The sequence below is a fragment of the Ahaetulla prasina genome, chromosome 2 (assembly GCF_028640845.1).
Source record: "Ahaetulla prasina isolate Xishuangbanna chromosome 2, ASM2864084v1, whole genome shotgun sequence".
NCBI lineage: Eukaryota > Metazoa > Chordata > Lepidosauria > Squamata > Colubridae > Ahaetulla > Ahaetulla prasina.
In genome coordinates this window covers 13,214,478-13,241,357 of record NC_080540.1, presented here as the reverse complement: position 1 = coordinate 13,241,357, position 26,880 = coordinate 13,214,478, and the positions used below count along the sequence as shown (strand labels likewise).

Sequence of the window (26,880 nt, the reverse complement as noted above, 5' to 3'; positions counted from 1 at the left end):
TGCATCCTATACACACATCATTGCTGTTTCACCATCCTGTTCCTTTAACAAAGCATCCAGTGTGCACATGGTCTGTTTTATTGGAGGATAGGTGGGTTTAGCTGCATGTCAAACTGCACACAGAGTAACGTGTAGTGAGGACGGGTTGGTGTTTCCAGCTCACCTGAAAAGTGCTTGCTTGGAGATTCTTTAGAGCAGTGTTTTTCAAACTTGGCAATTTGAAGACTTGAATTCTGAAAATACCTGGTGCAAGTTTTAAGAATTGGTATTGTGTAATTAAATAATTAAATTGTGGGACAAGAAGGAGGGATGAATTATCTGTAAAAGCTTTCGCCGGATTTTTCTAACTTGAAATTGAAATTGTCCTGGTTTGAGAAGTTTGTGATGTACAACTCTATATAACCTATTTCTTTAAAAAAATCAAGTTTTTTGCATTAGTAATTTATAAAGCAGTTATTGTCATCAATTAAATATACACATAAAACAACTCTCTGCCCAGTTTCATTTTCTTTCCCTTTAAGCAGGTCCCTGCTTTTAATTTAACCTTTATATGCTATAAGTTTAGTTGCACAGAAACCACAAAAGATACAACAGCCACTACCACTGCCATCACTGAATATACAATTTTATTTATACTGGTACATAGTAAGCTCCAGTACTTTAGTTAGAAAAGTTAAACATGATGCTGTAATGTAAAAAAAAAAAAATAGCTAGGTCAGGGGTCAGCAACCTGCGGCTCTGGAGCCGCATGTGGCTCTTTCACCCCTCTGCTGCGGCTCACGGTCACTCAAAATATATGTCACAACTGCCAATATGCAACAACTGCTGGCACACGATTTATTGAGCTTTTCAACCCCGATAGGCCAACCATGGATAAAACCAAAAAAACAAAAGTGTCAGAAGAAAACAGAACATTTAATTCAACTACATATGCTAGTTTTGTGGCCATTCAAGAAATAGTCAGGCACGGGAAGGGTTTTGGGGCTTCTGGTGTTTTCTTTTCTGTGGGAAATGGGTCCAAATGGCTCTTCGAGTGTTTAAAGTTGCAGACCCCTGGGCTAGGCCATTTCAGAATTATGAGATACCTTCAGTTTATACAAAGATACCAACTGATTCCACATTTTTGCAAAAGTAAGTATCAAGGGAGGGGGTGTGTGGATTTCATTCCATTGTTATGTCCCAAAGGTGCTTTTTCAAAAGGCAACTGGACTTCCTTGTTTTTTCCTTGAAGACGTTTTGCTTCTCAGCCAAGAAGATGCTTCAGTTCTTGGATGAGAAGCGAAATGTCTTCAAGGAAAAAACAAGAAAGTCCAGTTGCCTTTTGAAAAAGCACCTTTGAGACAACCATGACCTGGATCATTGAGAATTTCCATAGACATTCCATTGTATGAAAAATACAAATGCTGAGCCATGATGCTTAAACTGAGCCTCCAGATTAAGGATATCCAGATAGCATACCTGAATAACTGCTATTGTTATGTATCTTTAAATATTTTGGCGGGAAACAAGCACGTTGCTGATTGGTTGAAGCCGCCGGTTAAACAGTATATAAGGGGAGGTTTTTCCCCAGCCAGGTTGCTGGGTTCACCCTATATTAAAGAGCTGTTGTCACTACCCTGGTCTCCAGCCTCGTTACTTCCCGAACTTAACACTGGCGACGAGGGTGGTATCTCGAGGCTAAGGAGAACCAGAACCGAGCTGAAGCACGGAAGAACCGAACCCAGCAAACACAGGGCAGAAACGCGGAGATGGCCAGTTACACTCCGCCCGCGCCGTTCGACCCAGCCTAGAGAAATGGGAGCGTACATGACCCGTTTGAGCTTTCTAAACAACGAACTGCAAGGAGTTCAGACAACATAAAGGGCATATTTCTTGAGCCACTGCGGTCGAGGTCATCGACATCGCGGAAGCCCTGGCAGAGCCAACGCCCGGTACAATCGGTATCGTGGCAAACTCTGCAAACCCTGCTAAAAAACCATTTGCGCCAACGCCGTCCAAATCGTCGGCGTTTTGAATTGGAGGCGCCCGACAGCTAGAGGCGAATCCATCGGCGACTACATGGCCGCCCTGCGGAAAGCCTCCAAGACTGTGGGTACGAGACCTGGGCGAGGTGCTGCTGGAGCAACTCATCCGTGGGGTCAGAGACATGCGTTTTTGGGCGGCTGCTATCAAAAGCAATCTCGCTGGCAAGCGCTCTGGGCGAAGCCAGGCGCATGAAATGTCCACCCAAGCGGGGAGACACTGCAAAAGCCACTCACACGCGAGCACAATCAGCACCCGGTGCACCAGAAGAGATCCAGACCGAATCCGGCGGTGAGGATGAGGAAGGGTTTGTCGAACCGAAAGCGACAAAGAGGACCCGGGCGAATCACGGAAGTTGCGGAGGTCAACACCAGCGCCAACAATGCAAGTTCAGGGCGCAACATGTCGGCGGAAGGGCACCTAGCTCAAGTCTGTCGAGCTCCCCAACCTTCCCGAAAATTCAAATCGGCCAATCAGGCGGGATCGGCAAGGCGACCCGCGATTGGCTCAAACAAAAAGCGCGAATTCAAATCAAGCGACTGGTCATAGGCGCGCCTCAACCGGTGGAGAAAGATCTTCACCAAACCCAAAATAGAAATGCGGTGCCGACTCGAAGTGGACACGGGTCAGCGATCACCATCATGTCCTGGGACACTTTGGCAAGTCACTGCCATCAGTCGCGGCGCCACCTGCAAACACAGCGGCTCTGAGTCCACGACTACCAAGGGAATCGCATCCCTGTTGAGGACCACCTCTGTCCGAGTCAGTCACGGACCACACAAGAAGACCCTGCCCATCACGATCGTCGAAGGGACCCTGCCTAGTTTGTTGGGACTAGACTGGTTTCGTGCACTGGGCATGGGGTGACTGGCATCTACAAAGTGACTGTAACCTGAAAGACATACTCATGAGCAGTTCGAAGATGTCTTCAAGGACTGCCTGGGCAAGTACAAGGGACCCCTATTTCCTTCAACTTAGACCCCAGGTAGCTCCCATTAGGTTAAAGGCAAGGAGGTCCCTTTGCCCTAAACCTAAAATTGACAAGGGCTAGATAAGCTCATAAATCAGGATTTTGGTGCCAGTCGATCACGCAAAGTGGGAGGCGCCAATCGTCACCCAGTAAAACCAGATGGGTCAATTAGAATCTGCGCTGACTACAAGGCGGCGTTAAACAAAGCCTTACAAAGCGCTTTACCCAGTTCCGTGGTGCAACACACTGCACTCTTTGGGGCAAGGGCAAGTCTTTGCAAAGTTAGACTTGGCTCAAGCCTACCAACAACTGCCGTGAGCGCCAACACAGCGAAGCCCAAGCGATTGTAACTCACAGGGGCTTTCAAGTGTACCGATTACAATTTGGGGTGAGTGTGGCACCAGGGCTGTTCAAAACTTAATGGAGCGACTTCTGCAAGGGCTCCCAGGGTAGTTCCCTACTTGATGATGTATTGATATCAGCAATTTAGAGGTGGGGGCGTTTGAGAAAGTTCTGGGCATTTTCGGTCAGCGGACTAAAGGTTAAAGTGAACAAATGCCAGATAGGGGTAGAATCCGTAGAATTCTTGGGCTACGAATAGACAAGAAGAATTCACCCACTGAGAGCAAGGTCAAGGCAATCAGAAAGGCTCCAGCGCCCAAAAACAAAACAGAGCTACAGGCATTCCTGGGGCTAGTGAATTTTCTGCGGTCTTTTTAAAAAACAAGGCAACCGTTGCTGAGCCGCTGCATAAGCTTCTGGGAAAGAATACTGCTTGGTCTTGGGGAAAGTCGGAAGCTAGGGCTTTCGAAGCAGTAAAAAACCTGCTCTCGAGCGATAGCCTGCTCATCCAGTATCATAGCTCATTGCCATTATTGTTGGTTTGCGATGCCTCCCCTTACGGGGTGGGGGCTGTACCACAGACTTCAAAGCGGCACAGAAGCCCCTATAGCCTTCTACTCCAGAGCGATGTCCTCCCAGAGAGGAACTATAGCCAGTTAGATAAAGAAGCGCTAGCTGTGTCAGGGTAAAAAGTTTCACGAATATGTTTTGGTAGAGACTTTGAAATTGTACTGACCACAGACCGCTGTTAGGATACTGGCTGGCGACCGCCCGCCTGTGGCACTTCACGATTGACCCGATGGACTATCTTCTTAGCCGCTTATTCCTACAAGCTGCAGCATCGACCAGGAAAGAAGTGGGGCATGCGGACGCGTTAAGCAGATGCCCACTACCAGGGCGATCGAAGACCCCACTCGGGCGCCCATCCTGCTAATTGACTCTTTGGACTCTGGCCCAGTCACATCTAAGGAGTGGCTCGGGCATCATACCGGGACATTATGTTGAGGACTGTACTCGGTTGGGTACAAAGAGGGTGGCCCTTCGAGCGGCGTTTAAGGAATTTGTAAAAGCGTGAGAACTCTCGGCTCAAGGGGTGCCTGCTATGGGGTGATCGGTGGTGATCCCGGAGAAATTGAGGAAAGGTATTGGACCTCCTCCACGAGGTCACCCAGGGATCGAAGGATGAAGGGCTAGCAGAAGCTATGTGTGGTGGCCACTCATGGACTCAGAAATTGCTGAGAGAGGGTAGGAAATGCCAGGCTTGCCAGTCCAGACCTCTACCCCCAACGGCCCCAGTCAGGAATGGGAAAAACCCCAAGGGCCCTGGTCAAGAATCCACATTGATTTTGCTGGCCCTTTCCACGCCAAACCTTCCTAGTGGTTGTCGCATTCTCTAAATGGTTGGAGATCATACTCATGAAATCCATGACAGCCGAGGCAGTAATCGCAGCCCTCGCCACCTATTTGCAACCCACGGGTTGCCTGACACTCTAGTATCCGACAGCGGCCCGCAATTCACGGCAGCCCAGTTTGAGGAATACTTGGCAGATGAGGGCATCCGACATGCCCTCTGCGCCTTTCCACCCTCGTCGAATGGCCTTGCAGGCGTTCCGTCCGGGCGCTAAGGAGGCATTGTCCAGGCTCAAGCCAGGTGACTGGCAAACAAAGATAGATTTCTTTCTGGCCGTTCAGCACAGAACCCCAAGCACTGCTACAGGCAGAAGCCCAGCGAATTATTGATGGGAGCTCCGGTGCCCACTTGACCGTTTAAATCCCATTACACCAGAGGGTTACAAGGGGAACTAGAAAAACAGAGAAATGGGCATAGGCGACCGGTGTGGGCCGCAACTATGGGGCCCAAGTTGGCTGGCAAATCATAAAAGCAACCGGTCCAAAATCATACTTGGTTGAGTTAAAGACAACCCGGTATGGGCGCCACATAGATCAGATAAGGAAGCGAATAGCTGAACAAACCGAGCTAAATGAAACAGATCATGACCACTCATTTTGAACCCACAGCTGACCATAACCGGGAGGCGCAAGACTTAGCTGAGTCCCGGAGGTCCAGCGGCGCCATCAGGTTCCCGATGGAAACAGCAGGAAAATTCAAAAAGTAATCCAAGGCGGATGGCCAGAAAAAAGTCTGCAAGTAATCCAGGGCCCGATGGCCTAGAGAAAGAGCTGGGAGGAGCAAACAGCCCCTCCGACCAGCTCAAAACTCCCAGGACTGAACCGCAGGTCCGAAAGAATTAGGAGGCAGGTTATTTGCGTGACTACGTCGAAAAATAACATGTAAATAATATGTAAATAGAGGTAAAGTGTTTTCTGGGAGGAGGAGTGTTATGTATCTTTAAATATTTTGGCGGAAACAAACACGTTGCTGATGTGATAAGACTGCAGTTCCTAGAATGCCCGTTAGCATGCTCCCAAATTCTAGGTGTCATGCCTCCAGCATAAACTTTGCCTACGTAATTATGCATTTTTATTGCTATTGTTGTTCTTTGATGTATCTTGGGCTCCACTTAGTGGTCAAACATGAATCTTTATTGGGACCCAGCCCTTTAAGGGGTCATCTTCTCAGCATCCCTCACTCCAAAAAATGCATCCTGTCAGACTTTTCTTTTATGGTTTGGAGGAAGCAGAAGCACCAAGAAGTCTCCAGCCGGCGCACATGTTCATCTGAGGAAAAAAATCTGCATCCTATACACACATCATTGCTGTTTCACCATCCTGTTCCTTTAACAAAGCATCCAGTGTGCACATGGTCTGTTTTATTGGAGGATAGGTGGGTTTAGCTGCATGTCAAACTGCACACAGAGTAACGTGTAGTGAGGACGGGTTGGTGTTTCCAGCTCACCTGAAAAGTGCTTGCTTGGAGATTCTTTAGAGCAGTGTTTTTCAAACTTGGCAATTTGAAGACTTGAATTCTGAAAATACCTGGTGCAAGTTTTAAGAATTGGTATTGTGTAATTAAATAATTAAATTGTGGGACAAGAAGGAGGGATGAATTATCTGTAAAAGCTTTGATTTTTCTAACTTGAAATTGAAATTGTCCTGGTTTGAGAAGTTTGTGATGTACAACTCTATATAACCTATTTCTTTAAAAAATCAAGTTTTTGCATTAGTAATTTATAAAGCAGTTATTGTCATCAATTAAATATACATAAAACAACCCTCTGCCCAGTTTCATTTTCTTTCCCTTTAAGCAGGTCCCTGCTTTTAATTTAACCTTTATATGCTATAAGTTTAGTTGCACAGAAACCACAAAAGATACAACAGCCACTACCACTGCCATCACTGAATATACAATTTTATTTATACTGGTACATAGTAAGCTCCAGTACTTTAGTTAGAAAAGTTAAACATGATGCTGTAATGTAAAAAAAAAATAGCTAGGTCAGGGGTCAGCAACCTGTGGCTCTTTCACCCCTCTGCTGCGGCTCACGGTCACTCAAAATATATGTCACAACTGCCAATATGCAACAACCGCTGGCACACGATTTATTGAGCTTTTCAACCCCGATAGGCCAACCATGGATAAAACCAAAAAAACAAAAGTGTCAGAAGAAAACAGAACATTTAATTCAACTACATATGCTAGTTTTGTGGCCATTCAAGAAATAGTCAGGCACGGGAAGGGTTTTGGGGCTTCTGGTGTTTTCTTTTCTGTGGGAAACGGGTCCAAATGGCTCTTCGAGTGTTTAAAGTTGCAGACCCCTGGGCTAGGCCATTTCAGAATTATGAGATACCTTCAGTTTATACAAAGATACCAACTGATTCCACATTTTTGCAAAAGTAAGTATCAAGGGAGGGGGTGTGTGGATTTCATTCCATTGTTATGTCCCAAAGGTGCTTTTTCAAAAGGCAACAGGACTTCCTTGTTTTTTCCTTGAAGACGTTTTGCTTGTCAGCCAAGAAGCTGCTTCAGTTCTTGGATGAGAAGCGAAATGTCTTCAAGGAAAAAACAAGAAAGTCCAGTTGCCTTTTGAAAAAGCACCTTTGGGACAACCATGACCTGGATCATTGAGAATTTCCATAGACATTCCATTGTATGAAAAATACAACTGCCAAACCATGATGCTTAAATTGAGCCTCCAGATTTAGGAATAGCATATCTGAATAACTGCTATATAAATAAAATGAGGTGGAGGAGGGAACTTGCCTTCACCTTTATGCCTTGCTTTGTTGGGTCTCCCAAAACGGAGTGGCTGCAGTTCTGCAGGAAGCTTTTGGCTGCAGTTCATACTAACTGGGAGACCCAAAGCTGCTTTTTCAAGAGGCAACTGGATTTTTATTTTTATTTTTTTGGGTTTTTTTTGAAGACGTTTCGCTTCTCATCCAAGAAGATTCTTCGGCTTCTTGTATGAGAAGCATCCTAGCTGGGAGAATTCTGGGAGTTGAAGTCCACCCATCTTGCCGCGGCTGACATCGAGAAAAGACTTTTTTTTTTTTGAGTCGTGAAAGGAAAGGAAGACTACGAGTCCCAGAAGCGCCTCCGGTTCCATTCGGGAGGGAAAGCGAATCGGACCACAAATCCCAGCGGCCATCGGGCTTCCTGATTCCAGATTCGAAAGGCTGGATTGGCTGAGGGCGACAAGGCGTGATGGAATTGTCAAAAGAATGCGGGCGGCGGAGGCGGCCGGGCAGGTGAGGAAACACATGAGCGGGCGGTGGAAAGCAGCCAAAGGCGGGGATCCCTCGATCTATTGCAGGGGGATCCTCTGACGTTCTCCGTGCTTTTGGAGGGGTGCAAAATCTTTGCATCACGGAGCTGCGGGGCTTCCTGGATTCCTGCTTTGCTATGTGGTCACGAGTCGGTCGGGAGAGTTTGCAAAGTTCTTGGGATCTGGGAAAAGAGATGGGAGGGAGACGTGGGAGCAAGCAAAAACGAGACGATCTCTCTCTCTCTCTCTCCCTCTCTTTTTGAGTGTGTAAAGGGCATAGCAGGGCTTTCTCCAACCTATGCGTTCCAGGTGTGTTGGATTGCATCAGACCCCTCGCTTGGCTGCTTAGTGGCGGCTATGGGGCTTGTAGTCGGCTTCATTTGGCAGGTGGCACATTTATTTATTTATTTATTTATTTTTATTTTATTTATTTGTCACAACAGTATATATAAGCATGAAATAACTATACGATATGGAAGCATATATAAGCATAAATATGTAATAACTATACGAAATTGGATGCAATCAAAGGAAGCATTAGGACAGGAACGGTAGGCACGCTTGTGCTCTTATGCACGCCCCTTACAGACCTCTTAGGAATGGGGTGAGGTCAATAGTAGATAGTCTTTGGTTAAAGCTTTGGGGATTTTGGGAAGAGACCACAGAGTCTGGTAGAGGGGAGTTAACCTAGGCAAGGGAGAGTTTCAGGATTATGGAAGGAGAGATAAGACTTCAGAATTTTTGCCTAAATTCAGCCTCCATCCACAAATGGACCGTTCGCCCTCACCGAGTCCTGCAAAAATAATAATTAAAAATGCAACGATTAATTTTATTTCTGGGTTGCTTCTTGTTTTTCATGCCATATGTTGTTCTGGTTTTAGGAAGGTACGCAGCAGCAGTTTTTGTGTCACAAGCTGGAGTTGCTCTGAAAAACACTATTTTTCAAACAAGAATGTGCTGCCTTGAAGTTGCCATGGAGTATTTAGTTAGTTAATGTGTTCATGTTGTTATATTTTAAATGCCCAGGGATGGGGGGGAAAACACTTCTCACATATGATAACTTTGTGGCCTTTGGCTATTGAATGTCCAGGCTGGGGTGAAGTTGTGTTTTCGTTCAGACAGTAAAATGCCTTAGTTGGAGTTCTGTAGAAAATGAGGAACAATAGACAAAAAGGAGACATAAACGACTCCAAGTCTTTAGTTGCTTGGCTTGAAGCCTGAATATGTTGCATGGTTGAAACAATTGACTCACTAACAAACAAATTTTGTATATGTCCCCACACAGATAAATAACCATACAGAGGGCTGAGCTCCAAATGCTATGATAATTTTCTCCAGTAGTAAACCTGGCTGGGATAATGGAATATGACTTCAGTCCACTGATCACAATTCCTGAGAGTCACATTAAGGTGACCAAGTTGGCTTCCTTTTCACAAAATGGACAAAAATGCTGTTCAGTAAGTGAGCAATCTGCAGATTGATGGACCAGCTCCCAAAATTCTTTTTCTTGCAAAGATGTTGCTGAGAATTCTGAGAGGTTTAAGTCCACCCAGTTTGGGAAACTGTTGTGGAGCAATGCTGTTTTAGCTGGGAGATCTCATGTCAGGAAATGGGCCGTTTTTGAATGCAGCATTAAATTCTACTTAGAGCAGTGTTTCTCAACCTTGGCAAATTTATGATGTGGGGACTTCAACTCCCAGAATTTTTCAGCCAGCACGCTGACTGGGGAATTGTGGGAGTTGAAGCATCTTAAAGTTGCTAAGGCTGAGAAACTCTGACTTAGAATCTGCAGCGTACATTAAATCAGGATTGGATAAGAGATAGATTTGGATCTATTGCAATACCACTGAGCGACTTAAAAGAGCTTGGAAGGATTTCTGACTTCCAGTTAGTACAGCATTTCATACAAGATTACTGTTTTTCAGTAGCTCCATAAATGAGATTTCTATCCTGTTTTTCCTGTTTCTGTTTTAAATGTATTGAAAATCATGTTGAGGAACATAAAGGGGAAATGCTCAAATTGCACTTGAAAAGTTCTCTGAAAAATCTAGATGAGCACTGTGCGAAGGGATAATGGATCAGAGAGTTCTCTTGCACGATCTCTCTTCCAGAATTGCAGAATTTAGGTAGCTAGCTAGCTACTGCTAGCTGTAACCGCAGCTAGCTCTTAATGTCTACCTGGCAATCTGTTTATCTGTAGATTTGCTTTTTGTAGTCCTTACATCCCATTTGGCCTAGAGGCCAGAGTTAACAGTGAGAACACTCAATCTCTGCCCCCATCAAATGTTGTGCCAGGCTGCAGGTGTGGTATGGAACACATAGCTGTTGTGACCCAGGCCCAAGTAGGTAGTAGTAAATGCAATCAGTTCAAAAACTGATTTATTAGAACAAACTAAATCAAAGCAAACTAAATCAAAGCAAATTCTTCATAACACAAGTCTTCAGTCTTATCACCAACCTTGGTCTAATTAGACAAACTGCCAAAGGCTTTTCTTGGCCAAAGTTCAAAAGCAGCAGACGCAGACGAGAAATAAATGCAGCAAGACAAGGAGCAAGACTATCAACGTTGTTTTCTGACAAAGAGCCCAAATGCCATTGCTGGTCTTTTAAGCCTTATAGAAGGGGCCAATCATCTCTTGGCCCTACTCCCAAGTCATCCTCTTTGCTTTAGCTGCTGTTGCCTGCTGGCAGCTTTTCTCATGCATGCATTAGAAACAGGCTCCTCCTGTTCCTCTGCCTCACTACTGTCAGCTTCTGGAGGCTCCGGAGTCCGCACTTCACTCCCAGATGGCCCTGGCCCCACCTCTGCCTCTGATGTAGAGCCCTCATCCGGGCCTTCCCCAGCCTCCAGGACTGGCCCATGTTCTTCCTCAGCCTCATCGCTGTCCGACTCCGTTGCCAGCTCCGCAGGCTGCTGGCAGACCACAACAATAGCCCACAATTTGAATTTTAACTGGTTATAAATAAACTTATAAGTAAGTTGCTTATAATCTAAGGCTACACCTATGTGGATAAGGTCTTGACTGGTGAATAATTTTGCTTTCTACCGATTATCATGAGACTATTTTAATTTGATGCATGGCTTCATAGGTTGCTCCAGAGTTCCACTGGTTAGCTATCCAGCCATATAAATGTAATAAATAAACACGTTTTTAAAAATTAATTAATAAACTAGCTAGATATATATTGCACACATATGTATCTGTTAAATGTTATTTTCCTTACAGAATTCAGTGACATTTGAAGATGTGGCTGTGTATTTCACAGAGGACCAGGGGGCTCTGCTGGATCAAAAACAGAGAACTTTGTATGAAGATGTCATGGTGGAAAATTATGGGATTGTGGCATCACTGGGTAAGGGGCCAAACTTGCTGGGGAATTCTGGGAGTTGAAGTCCACAAGTCTTAAAGTTCCCAAGTTTGGAGTTCCCTGTAGCGGCTAGATGAAAAGCCGATATATATCTTCTATGGCCAATGAGACACAGAAATAGTGGGATTGTAGAATGTTTTCTGTCCCATAGGAAATGAGAGCAACCACAAGGGAATCCTTCATTAAGCTTCTAGGATGTTGCAGAAAAAGTTTGAACCATTTTATTTACAGTGATCACCCTTCCTTGATTATACATTTCTTAAATTAAACTTATACAGAAAATCTATGGAGATTCTCAGTCACCTAAATCATGGTTGTCCCAAAGATGCTTTTTTCAAGAGGCAGTTGGACTTTTTGGTTGTCAGGCCTGGAAACTATACTAGGCCTTAGGGTTCCAGACGCTGCCACATTTTTCCCCTGAGGGGAAGAAGGGGGGTTGAGGGGTATGGTAACATTCTTCAAGCGGTCAAGGTCGGATGGTGTTCACATCTGCAGGAGGAGTGGCGGGAAGATATTCGAATGAACTGGGAGAATGTGGGACCATGTGATCAACAAAGGGGTTAGGGGGGTGGGACTCTTGGGGTTTGTATAACTGGGAAAAGAATCCGGAAGTTCAGTTTTGGAATTTCACTCATCGTGTGCCAGTTTCCTTATGCTAGTAAAGAACTCTGAAAGACAATGGCTTCTGAGTTTTTTTTATGCAGAAGAGGTTTTTCTGGAACTTTGACAGTTCAGTTCAGTTCAGTTTTGGAATACTGTCAAAGTTCCAGAAAAACCTCTTCTGCATAAAAAAAACTCAGAAGCCATTGTCTTTCAGAGTTCTTTACTAGCATAAGGAAACTGGCACACGATGAGTGAAATTCCAAAACTGAAACTTCCGGATTCTTTTCCCAGTTATACAAACCCCAAGAGTCCCACCCCCCTAACCCCTTTGTTGGTCACATGGTCCCACGTTCTCCCAGTTCATTCGAATATCTTCTTGCCACTCTTCCTGTAGATGTGAACACCATCCGACCTTGACTGCTTGAAGAATGTTACCATACCCCTCAACCCTCCTTCTTCCCCTCAGGGGAAAAATGTGGCAGCGTCTGGAACCCTAAGGCCTAGTATAGTTTCCTGGTATTTCTTTGAAGATGTTTCGCTTCTCATCCAAGAAGCTTCTTCAGCTCAGAGATGAAGAAAAACCAGAAAGTCCAATTGCCTGTTGAAAAAGCACCTTTGGGACATTTCAAAAAGCTGCCTTTAAGACTTGTTTTCCAAAGACTCACTTTGGTCCTTTACTTTGGTTTTTTAACTTTTACTGTACAAATGGTACCACTTAATGCAAAGTTTTTCAGGTTCATGAGAAAAGCATGTTTCACATGATCACATTTAGGACATTTGGCAACTAGCTTTGTATTTAGGACTGTTTGTAGTGTCTGGCCATGATTTGTAATGTTTCTGTTTTTGGTTTTGGTGTTTTTTGCCACAGTTTCCAGCAACAACAAAAAAAAGCCCATTTGGAAGAATGGAGTCACTTTACGACTGCATGATTCACTTACAACCTCTGTAAAAGTAATAGAAAAATTGTGTCCAAGCATGCGGGTGCCTCGACTTACCACTACTTATAACTGAAATTCCGATCCCAATTGTGGTCATACGTTGAGGACTTAACCTGCAAAGTTTTGTTATAGTTTGAGAGAGATGAGTCCAGACCCAGGACCCAGGGAAGGAGGAAAAGATCCAGCAAAGGCGAAACATCCTTATTATTTTATTGGTTTCCTCCCTCAATTCAAATAATGTTTGGTTACAACATCTGTTGTATTTCTAATTCAATGCATTTCAGCGAATTCCTAGGAAACCGGGCATAGTACTATAATTGCAGCAAAGATTTTTACTATTTGTGCTACGATTTAGCTCGAGGTGATACGTTTTGTATGTTTTCCTTGTTACCTTCTGGGAGTGGTATCTGAAGCCGAACATCCAGATTCAGTCACAGTTTTGTTCCATATAGCATCAACCTGGTGAACTCTCAAGTTTCCTCTTTCCACTGCGTATTCAACATGGACAGTGAGATAGATAGATAGATAGATAGATAGATAGATAGATAGATAGATAGATAGATAGATAGATAGATAGAGATGATAGAAAGATAGATAGAGATAGATGATAGGTAGATAGATGAGATGATAGATAGATAGATAGATAGATAGATAGATAGATAGATAGATAGATAGATAGATAGATAGAGATAGATGATAGATATAGATAGATAGATAGATAGAGATAGATAGATAGATAGATAGAGATAGATGATAGATAGATAGATAGAGTAGATAGATGATAGATAGATGATAGGTATAGATAGATAAGATACAGTAGATAGATAGGTAGATAGATGGATGATGGATGGTGCAGGTATATATTTATGTATGTATATAGCATGTGTATATGTGTGTTATGTAGGTGTTTGGGTAGATACACACTTTCTCTGGAGAGCGGGCAATAGAATTTCATTTTTAATGTTGGCCAGTGTACTTGCAGTAAAAAAATGGCAATAAAGTTATCTTATCTCTTATTTTATCATATTGCCATGTTTTGCTTTGCATGGAGTGGCTTCAGAATGTGTTTTTTAAAAAAAGTCAAGATGGCAGCCACAACAGCGTGCGGGAAGCTCCACCTGCTTTTTAGCAGTCACCATCTTGATTTTTTTTTGACCTATGCTCAGCAGGCAGGCTTGCTCCTGGGCTTCAGAACTGACCTGCTGATCACATTCTTCCATCTCTACTTTGCCTTCAGGTTTTCTTGCCCTCAAGCCTGCCCTTATCTCTCAGATAGAACATGGGGAAGAACCGTGGCTGCCAGAAACCTCCAAATTGGCTGATACAGAGATATCTAACACCAATGCAGGTAAAGGTTTAGCAATCAGACAATTGAGCCTGTTTTAGTAGTTATCTATTTTATCTATTTATTTTATTTTAGAAAATTGATATTGCCGCCTACTCGCCCATGGCAATTCAAGGTTGGCTTATACAATATAGAAGCATCATATTAAGAATAATAAAAGAAAATAATAAAGTAATAGCCTACCCCCCATCCTGGCGACAGCATATATTTATATGAACCATTTAATGGGCTTCATCCCTCTCTGGGTTCCCCAGGCCTGCTGGCAGAACCATGTCTTCAGTGCCTTTCGGAAGAGTGTTAGAGTGGGGGCCATGCTAACCTCTGGGGGAATGATACTAAACTGGCAGGAATAGCTAACACCCTAGATCAGGGGTGTCCAAACCTGGCCCCTTGAAGAGTGGTGAACTTCAACTCCCAGAATTCCCCAGCCAGCATGAGCTATAAATATGAGCAAGTTGCTGGCTGGGGAATTCTGGGAGTTGAAGTCCACCACTCTTCAAGGGGCCAAGATCCAAATGGATAGGCTCAAGATCCAAATGGATCTTGATGGACTTAAACACTGGGCCCTATCTAACAAAATGAAATTCAACATAGAGAAAAGTAAAGTCTTACACTTAAGCAAGAAAAACCAAAAGTAAACGTATAGACTGGGTGAAACCAGGCTTAATAGAAATAACTGTGAGGGGATCTTGGAGTCTTTGTGGACAATCAGTTAAATATCAGCCAGCAGTGTGTGGTGGCAGCCAAAAAAGCCAATGCAATCCTAAATTGCATTAACAGAGGGTTACAATCAAGAGCAAGTGAGGTACTAACACCACTCTAGAGACATGATAGCAGTCTTCCAATATTTGAGGGGCTGCCACAGAGAGACACAATGGGGAAGCCAGATTTACTTAACAACTGTATAACTAACTTAATTGCTGTGATTCACTTAATAGCTGTGGAAAAAAAGGTGGTAAAATGGGGCAAAATTCACTTAACAAGCGTTTCACTTAGCAACATAAATTTTGGGCTCAATTATGGTCGTAAGTCAACTACCTGTAATTAAAGTGGGATAAAAATCTAATAAATAAATTATCCCCAATAAATTCTGCTCTTAGAAATGTCTGGAATACATCTCGTCTCTTGTGAACTGAGCTTGTGTGTGTGTGTGTGTGTGTGTGTGGAGTTGGAGGTTTCTTGACCTTTTATTTTACGGATACAAATAGTTATTTTACAGCAAAGGAGAAAAAAACACTTTAAAAAGTGTTTTTTAAGTGGAAGCATGGGACATAATTATTAGTTATTGATTTAAATGTATTCATATGATCTTCCATCTCAGAAATGCAACCTTGGGCAGCTTACATGTATGATAGGATAGGACTTAAAGGCAGTATATAATATACATATATTAAAGTATTCCAGCTGCATTAATTTGCAAGCTTTTACATCTTATCATGCAACATCAGCAAAACCAACACAGGCTTGGCTAAAACTATTTGGCCTCTGATCCAGTTGCATCTGTTCAAAGATGAAGTTAATTTTGGCTTTGAAAAGGATAGAATAAGGCTTTATTTACAGTGAGGCATTATATTTTTGCTGTGTATATTTGCAAACAGTTTCTACCAAGGGCAGTGTCAGTTTATGGCAGCGTTTTTCAACCTTGGCCACTTTAAGAGGTGTGGACTTCAACTCCCAGAATTCTCAAACTGGCTGGGGAATTCTGGGAGTTGAAAACCATAGGCCTTAAATTTGCCAGGTTTCAAGAACAGAGTTAGACTGTAATGTTTTCTTGTGCTATTGATGGCTTTTCCAAGCTATTCTAAACCTAGCAATGACCTTTGTACAGGTAGTTCTCGACTTACAACCACTCATTTAGTGACAAGGTTACAGCAGCACTAGAAAAAGTGACTTACGACCATTTTTCACACTTGTGACTGTTGTAGCATCCCTATGGTCACAAAATCAAAATTCAGTTGCTTGGCAACTGGCATGTATTTATAATAGTTGCAATGTCCTGCGGTCATGTAATTACCTTGTGCAACCTTCTGACAAGCGAAGTCAATGGGGAAAGCCAGATTCACTTAACAACCATGTTACTAGTAATAGCACTTAGACTTAAGTACCAATTTACAGTGCTTTACAGCCCTCTCTAAGTGGTTTACAGAATCAGCCTATGGCCTCCAACAATTTTGGTCCTCATTTTACCCATCTCGGAAGGATGGAGTCGACCTTGAGCCTGGTGAGATTTGAACTGCAGCTAGCAGTCAGCTGAAGTAGCCTGCAGTACTGCACTCTAACCACTGCGCCACCTCGGCTCATTATTTATTTATTTATTTATTTATTTATTTATTTATTTATTAAATTTTTATACCGCCCTTCTCCCGAAGGACTCAGGGCGGTGTACAGCCAAAGATAAAACACAATACATATACAATTAAAACCAACAATTAAAACCTAGCAAATTACAAAAGGCTGATAATTAAAAGGTTAAATTTTAAATTATAAAAATTTTTAAAAACCCAGTAAAAACCCCAATTTAAGATTAAAACTATTAGAACCATTATGCCAGTCCCGCTTGAATAAATAAATATGTTTTTATATTATAACCTAACGTTTTCATGATTCAATTAACAACTGTGACTAGAGCGGTCATAAATGGGGCAAAACTCACGTAACAGCCGTCTCGGTTAGCAACAGAAATTTTGGGCTCAACCGTGGTCATAAGACAAACTGTATTTGTCTTTTATTCCACCAGATGATTCTGTGGAAAACAGCTTGTGTCCTCCGCCGCACGACAAATACTATAATGAGGCACACCAGAAACACCTTGTGGGAAAGGAATCCTACCTGTGTGAGACCTGTGGGAACTCTTTTACCTGCTGGTCGGATCCTGCAACACCATCGGGAAAGCACACTGCAGAGAGACCTTATGAATGCATGGAGTGTGAGGAACAGGCTCAGCGATCTTCTACCTTCATGGACCACTGGAGGATGAACCCAGAAGAAGAGGCCTATGAGTGCCTGGACTGCAGGGGGAGTTTCCCATGGTCCTCTGCTCTTGTCACGCACTGTCAGGGCAGGGTCGCCGATGGGCACCACCACGTGTGTCTGGAATGCGGGAAGTGTTTTGCTCACCCGTTGGGCCTTTTGAGCCACCAGAAGGCTCACCTCCAAGAGAAACAACACAAATGTTTGCAGTGCGGGGAACATTTTGCCGACCACCCGGCCTTCGTGAGGCACCAGAGAGCCCACACGGGCAAGAAACCCTACAAGTGCCTCCAGTGTGGGAAGTGTTTCGCGGACAGGTCCCATGTCGTGGCTCACCAGAGGATTCACAGAGGGATGAATCCGTTCAAATGCTCCGAGTGCGGGGAGTGTTTCGACCAGCATTCGACCCTCGTGAGTCACTGGATGGTCCACACGGGAGAACAACCCTACGAGTGCTTGGAGTGTGGCAAATGTTTTCCTCGGCCCTCGTCGCTCGTGAAGCACTGCCGCATCCACACAGCCGAGAAACCCTACACCTGCTTGGAGTGTGGGAAATTCTTTGCCCAGAGGTCAGGCCTGGTCAAACATCAGCGCATCCACACGGGGGAGAAGCCATACGTGTGCTCGGAGTGTGGGAAATGCTTTGCGGACAGCTCCTCCCTCGCCAGGCACAAAAGAGTTCACACGGGGGAGAAACCCTACAAGTGTTCCGAGTGTGGGAAACGTTTTTCAGACCGATCCAACGTCTTAGCTCACAAGAGAGTCCACACGGGAGAGAAACCTTACAAATGCCTGGAGTGCGGGAAGTGCTTCACTCACCGGTCGCATATCGTGAAACACCAGAAATTTCACATGAAGGAGAAAGCCTCAAAGTACCAGCCGCCCCTGGAAAAAACCACACAAACATCACTGCGTCCTAAAACGGTCAAACATGAACTGCTCTAAGCCTTCTGAAGGAGGGGTCTCCAACCTTGGCAACTTTAAGCCTGGAGGACTTCAACTCCCAAAATGCTTTCTGGGAGTTGAAGTCCGCCAGGCTTAAAGGTGTCAAGGTTAGAGACCCCTGTTCTGAAGGACATTTATGTTTCCTGAACAGGGGTTTGGTATCGATTACTCATAACCAGGGATACAAAACTGTAGTTCTGTACTGGTGTTTTAAACATGTATGACCCACCCATTATTCTGTGTTTTGGGGGATTTGGGGATAGTTTTTAATGGACAAAATAGATGCCTTAATCTTTGCAGAGGCTGCAGGCTCTTGACTAAGACCTTTGCTATAATGCCAGGCATGGAAATAAAACCACATAGAGCTTTTCTGCATCGTAAAGTCATATTTAATTTCCATTAAAAAGCTCTTCGATTTGACAAAATATTGCAGTCATTCAGTGGCAAAAAGATTGACTGAATTTGTGGCTCCCAGATCTCAAATTACAGATGGTCCTGACTTAGTGACTGTCTCTATACAAAGCTAAAAGACATAAATAAAACACTATGAAGAACCTATTTACTTAAGTAAATGCAATTTTTTTGCTGCCTATCTTGCTGCACAGTGACTCTGGGTAACTTAAAACATTAAAATAAAACATACACTGTATATATATATATATATGGCAGTGCAAGAAATCAAGATATGAGGACCAACTATTCAAAGATAGATAGATAGATAGATGACAGAGAGAGAGAGAGAGAGTGAGTGAGTGGATAGATAGATAGATAGATAGATAGATAGATAGATAGATAGATAGATAGATAGATAGATAGATAGATAGATATAACAACAGAGTTGGAAGGGACCTTGGAGGCCTTCTAGTCCAACCCTCAAGCAGGAGACCCTATATCATTTCAGACAAATGGTTGCCCGGTGTCTTCTTGAAAGCCTCCTGTGATGAAGCACCCATAACTCCTGGAGACAAGCCAGATTAGATTGTTCTAACTGTCAGGAAATTTCTCCTTAGTTCTAAGTTGCTTCTTTCCTTGATTAGTTTCCACCCATTGCTTCTTGTTCTACCCTCAGGTGCTTTGGAGAACAGCCCGACTCCCTCTTCTTTGTGGCAGCCCCTGAGATATTGGAACACTGCTATCATGTCTCCCCTAGTCCTTCTTTTTATTAAACTAGACATACCCAGTTCCTGCAACCGTTCTTCATATGTTTTAGCCTCCAGTCCCCTAATCATCTTTGTTGCTCTTCTCTGTTTTATAGATAGGTAGATAATAGATAATAGGTGGATGGTTAATAGATGAATGGATGGATGGATGGATGAATAGTTGGTCCTCATATCTTGATTTCTTGTACTGCCATATCTTCCCAGTTCCTCAAAAAACATAATGAAAACATATAGCAATCATCTTCATGGCTCTTCATGGTGCCGAGAACAAGGAGCAAAAATTTTAGTCAATTTCTTCCCCTCCTGAATCCAGGAGTAAGAAAAATCCTCTTTGTTCACATTCTTGGAACTCTTCGTGCTGGATGTTGTCATTAAATAAGTGGTATTTATTAGGATTTTTGTTGTGCAAGTGCCTTATCTATTTCACAGATTTTTACCCAGGATGTAGATGGCAAATCAATCTGCATTAACAAACCATTCTAACTAAGCCTGTCAGCTGCCATTTTATGCTTGCTTGTGCTTCGCTGTTATGCAATGACAGACTGCCATGAACTATGGGGAGAGGGAATGAAGGGGGGGATTCTTGGGGAGATGAAAGTAAGGGCTGTATCAGTGGTGGGTTGCTCCCGGTTCGGTCCGATTCTTGCGAACTGGTAGTAAAACCGGTGGGAGGCTCTGCCCACTGACCCAGACATCATCATGGACCATCTGCGCATGTGCAGAAGCGCGCACAAACGAAGCGAGTGCGCACGCATGCTCCCGTTGCGAACTGGTAGTAAAGATAAGCAGAAACCACCCCTAGGGTGTATCTCCTGGAGATGCTGCCTCAAGGTCACCTGACTGGAAGAAGGAGAGAGCTGCATGCCAAAGCTCAGGCTGATCTTAATGAAAACATCTTTGCCTGAACCATGGGAGTGGGCAATGAAAGACAGTTAAGGGAGGAAAAAGTTGAACCTAGGGGATTTGGGCGCGCGATTCTCAGTTCTGGCTTTGCACTACTGCAGTACGTTTGATCTCTAATAAAACTATATACCTTTCTCAACGGATGGAACCAAGGATTGTTTCTATTAAGGTGTGGCAGGTCCGACAAAGCCTTTTTAAAGCCAGCAAAATCCTGACTGGATTTGTTTGGCCATGATTGTTCTAACACTGGAGGTTTTTAAGAAGAGATTGGACAACCATTTGTCTGAAATGGTATAGGGTAGGGATGTCAAACTCGCTGCCCGCGGGCTGGATGCGTCATGCACTGGCCATGCCCACCCATGGTTTAGTGAAGGGGGAAAAAGTTGCGATACATCACGTGATGACAATGTGATGCTGCAGGTTTGACACCCCTGATATAGGATTTCCTGCTTGAGCAGGGTGTGTGTGTGTTGGAGTAGAAGACCTGCAAGGTCCCTTCTAACTCCACCTTCTTTCCTGACATGATAGCATCCAGACCTATTTAAACCACAGTTCTCAGAACTGGCCACGCTTGCTTTGAATTCTGGTAGTTGTAGTCCCAAAACACCAACAAAGCGATGCCAGGCTGGGCAACACTGCCCTGGACCAGGGGTCTCCAACCTTGGCAACCTTAAGCCTGGTGGACTTCAACTCCCAGCTTGCTGGCTGGGGAATTCTGGGAGTTGAAGTCCACCAGGCTTAAAGTTGCCAAGGTTGGAGACCCCTGGTCTAGAATTCCGTGGATAGCTCAGGCTGTTAGGAGCCTGTTATTAGAACACAATAGCCTGCAATTACTGCAGGTTCAAGCCCGGCCCAAGGTTGACTCAGCCTTCCATCCTTTATAAGGTAGGTAAAATGAGCCAGATTGTTGGGGGGGCAATAAGTTGACTTTGTAAATATACAAATAGAATGAGACTATTGCCTTATACACTGTAAGCCGCCCTGAGTCTTCGGAAAAGGGCAGGATATAAATGTAAATTAAAAAAAAAAAAATCCAACCTCAAGCATCCTCTCACCTGCCTTTAACTTTCTTTTTCCCTTTCTTTGCTCCAAAGAAAACATAACTCTGGATCCTGACACAGCGAATGCTTGGCTAGTCCTCTCCAATGACCGCAGAAGTGTGAAAGTGGAAAAAGGAGTCCAGGATTTGCCCGGGAATACTGAGCGATTCAATCCCTAATTCTATATCCTGAGACAGGAGGGTTTTGCAAGTGGGAGAGATGTCAGCGTGGGAAGAGGGGAAGGCTGGAGTATTGGGGTGGCTAAAACCTGAAGAAGGAAGTTGAATATGACCCAGAGGTTGGCATCTGGTGCATTGGAAACTGGTGAGGGGGCTACTGTACCTCAGAACCCCCCAAGTACCCTCCTCTGGTCCAGAACCCAAGAAGACTGAGTGTCTCTGAACTGTGAAGGCTCCATATATACAGGTAGTCCTCGACTTACAACAGTTCATTTAGTGACTGTTCAAAGTTACAACGGGATTGAAAAAAGTGACCTAATTGACTGTTTTTCACCGTTCTGACCTTTCCAGCGTCCCACGATCACGTGATCAAAATTCAGGCGCTTGGCAACTAGGTTCATATTTATGATGGTTGTAGTGTCCCAAGATGATGCGATTCCCTTTTTGCAACCTTCTGACAAGCAAAGTCAATGGGGGAGCCAGATTCACTTAACAACCGGGATACTAACGTGTCAACTGCAGTGATTCACTTAACAACTCCTGGCAAGGGGTGGTCGTAAAATGGGGTAAACCCCACTTAACAAGTGTCTCACTTTAACAACAGAAATTTTGGGCTCGATTGTGGTCGTAAGTCGAGGACTACCTGTACTCCGAGGCCCCCTTCTCTGAACAAGCTCTCCTGCCCTACTTCTACATGGATGATAAAGCCCATAATTTCTCCTAAGGGCAATTAAAAGGGGGTAGTAGCCTTGAGTCACATATATGGCTATTACCTCAGGATAGGACTCAGCACTAATTTCCCTCATTGATTGATTTGGAAAATGGCAATTGACCTGACTGAAAAGCTCCAGCTGAGCAGAAAAGGCAGCACAATATTAGCTTTCTGTGTTTCTCTGGTGGCATCTAGTGATCTTTTGGACCTCAAGAGTCCATACATGATAGTCCTAAAAAAGGACAACAAAGAATGTTCTTTCTGCGCCAACTCAGTAAGCTCAAACTGCCCAAGGAGCTGCTGATCCAATTCTACAGAGGAATTATTGAGTCTGTCATTTGCACCTCTATAACTGTCTGGTTCGGTTCTGCAACCCAACAAGAAAAACACAGACTTCAGAGGATAATTAGAACTGCAGAAAAAATAATTGCTACCAACTTGCCTTCCATTGAGGACCTGTATACTGCACGAATCAAGAAGAGGGCCGTGAAAATATTTGCAGATCCCTCGCATCCTGGACATAAACTGTTTCAACTCCTACCCTCAAAACGACGCTATAGAGCACTGCACACCAGAACAACTAGACACAAGAACAGTTTTTTCCCAAAGGCCATCACTCTGCTAAACAAATAATTCCCTCAACACTGTCAGACTATTTACTGAATCTGCACTACTATTAATCGTTTCATAGTTCCCATCACCAATCTCTTCCCACTTATGACTGTATGACTATAACTTGTTGCTGGCAATCCTTATGATTTATATTGATATATTGATCATCAATTGTGTTGTAAATGTTGTACCTTGATGAACGTATCTTTTCTTTTATGTACACTGAGAGCATATGCACCAAGACAAATTCCTTGTGTGTCCAATCACACTTGGCCAATAAAAATTCTATTCTATTCTATTCTAGGCCCACGATGGCAAACCTATGGCACGCCTGCCAGAGGCGGCACGCAGCGCTCTCACTGTGGGCATGTGAGCCATTGCCCCAGTTCAGCTCTGCTACACACTTTATTTATTTATTTATTTATTTATTTTATTTATAATTAAACTTTTATACCGCCCTTCTCCCGAAGGACTCAGGGCGGTGTACAGCCATCTTAAAATACAACAAATAAATAGCAAATTTAAAAGAATTTAAAAACAAATATTAACAAGGCCATCAACTAAAACGGTCAAAGACCGACTTAAAACCCCTTAAGATACAGTTAAAATACACATTAAAATATACTTAGGCAGCACACACATCTCCCGCTGGCCAGCTGGTCTTTGAGTCTCTGCCGTGCATGCGCTGGCAGCAGGGCATGTGCAAGGGGAAGTGTAAGTGCGTGGGGGGGGCGAGTGCATGGGGCCACATGCGCATGCATGGGGCGCATGTGGGGGCTTGGGTGAGGGCGGGACGCATGCACAGGAGCAGGCGCACATTGCATTTTGGGGGTTCGGGCGCGTGCACGCAAATTGGACACTCGGTCTGGAAAAAGTAAGCCATCACTGTTCTAGGCTATTTTCATAAACGACTTAGATGAGGGAATAGAAGGAAAATTTACCAAATTTGCAGATGATACTAAGCTGGCAGGAATAGCTAACACCCTAGATAGGCTCAAGATCCAGATGGATCTTTTGGACCTCAAGAGTCCGACTTGAACACTGGGGCCTATCTAACAAAATGAAATTCAGTGTAGAGAAAAGTAGAGTCCTACACTTAGGTAAGGAGAACCAAAAGTACACATACTGTACTTCAACTGGGTGAAACCAGGCTTAATAGCAGTGACTGTGAGAGGGATTTTGGAGTCTTAGTGGACAATCAGCTAAATATGAGCCAGCAATGTGCAGCGGCGGGGAGCCAATACAATCCTAAATTGCATTAACAGAGGGACACAATCAAGATCAAGTGAGGGACTAATACCACTTTGTAAAGCCTTAGTAAGACCACACCTAGAGTACTGCATCCAGTTTTGGTCACCACACTATAAAAAAGATGTTGAGACCAGAGGTGATATTCAGCAGGTTCTGATCAGTTCTGGAGAACCGGTAGTGGAAATTTTGAGTAGTTCAGAGAACCGGTAAATACCACCTGGCTGGCCCTGCCCACATCTATTGGGCTTTTATCAAGGGCTTCTCTGGGTCTGTTTCTGTAATGTATCTTTTAAAGTTTTGGGCGGGAAAATAGCACGTTGCTGATTGGTTGAAGCCCCCGGCTAAACTGTATATAAAGAGAGGTTTTTCCCAGCGCTTGCTGCTGGGTTCACCATATAGTAAAGAGCTGTTGTCACTATCCTGGTCTCCTGCCTCGTTATTGCCCGAATTTAACACTGGCGACGAGGGTGGGATCTCGAGGCTAAGAGCGCCAGGAAAAGAGCTGAACTCACCAGGAAGACGCGAACCCAGCAAACAAGGGGCGGAAAGCAGCGATGTCCAGCTACACACCGCCCGCGCCATTTGACCCATCCAAGGAGAAATGGGGGACATACATGACCCGTTTCGAGAGTTTCCTCGAGGCGAACGAACTGCAAGGAGTTCCAGACAACAGAAAAAGGGCGTATTTCCTTAGCCACTGCGGTCCCGAGGTCATCGACATCGCAGAAGCCCTGGCAGAGCCAACGCCGGTACAATCGGTATCGTGGCAAACTCTGCAGAACCTATTGAAGAACCATTTCGCGCCAACACCGTCCAAATATGTGCAGTGTTTTGAATTTGGAGAGCGCAGACAGCAAGAGGGCGAGTCCATCAGCGAATACATGGCCGCCCTGAGGAAAGCCTCCAGATATTGTGGGTACCGAGATTTGGATGAGGAACTGTTGGAGCAACTCATCCGTGGGGTCAGAGACATTCGTTTGCGGAGGCGGCTGCTATCCAAAAGCAACCTAACGTTGGCAAACGCTCTGGACGAAGCCAGAGCTCATGAGATGTCCACCCAAGCGGCGGAAACCCTACAAAAGCCGCTCACACCAATGGCGAGCGCGAAATCAACTCCGGTCCACAACGAAGAAGTCCAGACCGAATCAGACGGCGAGGATGAGGAAGGAGTTTTTCACACCGGGAGACCGAGAAAAGAAGACCGGGATGAATGCGGAAGTTGCGGAGGGCAACACCAGCGTCATCAATGCAAGTTCAAGGACGCTACATGTCGGCGGTGCGAGAAGAAGGGGCACCTGGCTCAAGTTTGTCGAGCACCTCAACCTTCCCGCCGAAAATTCAAACTGACCAATCAGAGCGCGGGAACGACGAAGCGGCCCGTGATTGGTCAATTCAAAAAAGGCGCGAAACTGAATCAAACGACCGTGATAGTGGGACGCGCAGCAACCCGCCTAGAGAAGAAAATCTTTACGAAGCCAAAGATTGAGGGGGTGCCGTGCCGATTGGAGGTGGACACAGGCTCAGCGATCACGATCATGTCCTGGGACACTCTCGCGAAAGCCTTACCCGCCATCGCAAAGCGCAAACTGAAAACACAGAAATTAAAGGTACAAGACTACCAAGGGAATCGCATCCCTGTTTGAGGGACAACATCCGTCCACGTCGAGTACGGACCCTACCAGAGAACTCTGCCCATCACCATAGTCGATGGAACCCTGCCGAGCTTGTTGGGACTGGACTGGTTCCGAGCATTGGGCATGGGAGTGACTGGAATCTTCAGAAATGGAATCTTAGAAGACGAAGTCGACCTCAAGGACACACTCGTGAAAGAGTTTGAGGACGTTTTCAGAGAATGCTTGGGCAAGTACAAGGGGACCCCTATCTCTTTTAACTTAGACCCCCAAGTTGCCCCTATCCGTCTAAAGGCTAGGAGGGTCCCGTTCGCCCTTAAGCCCAGGATTGACCGGGAACTAGACAAGCTAGTAAACCAGGGAATTCTAGTGCCCATTGACCATGCTAAGTGGGAGACCCCTATAGTCACCCCAGTCAAACCGGACGGATCGGTCCGGATTTGCGCTGACTATAAGGCAACGCTTAACAAAGCGTTGCAAAAGAGTGCTTACCCCGTCCCGGTGGTACAGCACTTACTGCATTCAATAGGGCAAGGGCAAGTCTTTGCCAAGCTAGACTTGGCCCAAGCCTACCAACAGCTGCCCGTAGATAACAGCACAGCTGAAGCACAGACAATTGTGACTCATAGAGGGGCTTTTAAGTGCACCCGGTTACAGTTCGGGGTTAGCGTGGCTCCAGGGTTATTCCAGAACCTAATGGAGCGGCTATTACAGGGCCTACCAGGGGTGGTACCATACTTTGACGATGTACTGGTATCCGCCGAGAATCTAGAGGAATTAGGGGCAAGGCTGCGAAAAGTTTTGGGCATTTTCCAGTCTGCCGGCCTCACAGTTAAACTGAACAAATGCCAGATCGGGGTGGAATCTGTGGAATTCCTGGGCTACCGGATAGACAGGGAAGGGATTCACCCCACTGAGAGCAAAATTCGGGCCATTAGGAAGGCCCCGGTTCCAAAGAACAAAACGGAGTTACAGGCATTCTTAGGTCTAGTCAACTTCTACGCCGTATTCTTAAGGAATAAGGCAACAGTAGCCGAGCCGCTGCACAAACTGCTAGCCAAGACGGCTGCATGGTCTTGGGGAAAGGCGGAAGCTAGGGCATTCGAAGGGGTAAAGAATCTCCTATCGAGTGATAGCCTCCTGATCCAGTACAATGGCACGCTGCCATTAGTGCTAAGTTGCGATGCATCTCCCTATGGGGTGGGGGCTGTGCTCAGCCACAGA

The 26,880-nt window shown here is 44.8% G+C and overlaps 1 protein-coding gene across 1 annotated transcript in view; it reads left to right on the top strand.

The window, feature by feature from the left end:
* The window catches only part of LOC131190377 (zinc finger protein 850-like), a 35,060-nt gene extending 16,523 nt beyond the window's left edge, over positions 1-18,537 (top strand). The window contains exons 5-8 of the mRNA XM_058167697.1: positions 9,337-9,455; positions 11,226-11,352; positions 14,146-14,256; positions 16,991-18,537. Coding sequence (XP_058023680.1) covers positions 9,337-9,455; positions 11,226-11,352; positions 14,146-14,256; positions 16,991-18,168 — 1,535 coding nt within the window. The 3' untranslated portion in view covers positions 18,169-18,537. The remainder of the gene's footprint in view (positions 1-9,336; positions 9,456-11,225; positions 11,353-14,145; positions 14,257-16,990) is intronic.
* The last annotated feature ends 8,343 nt before the right edge of the window (positions 18,538-26,880 follow it).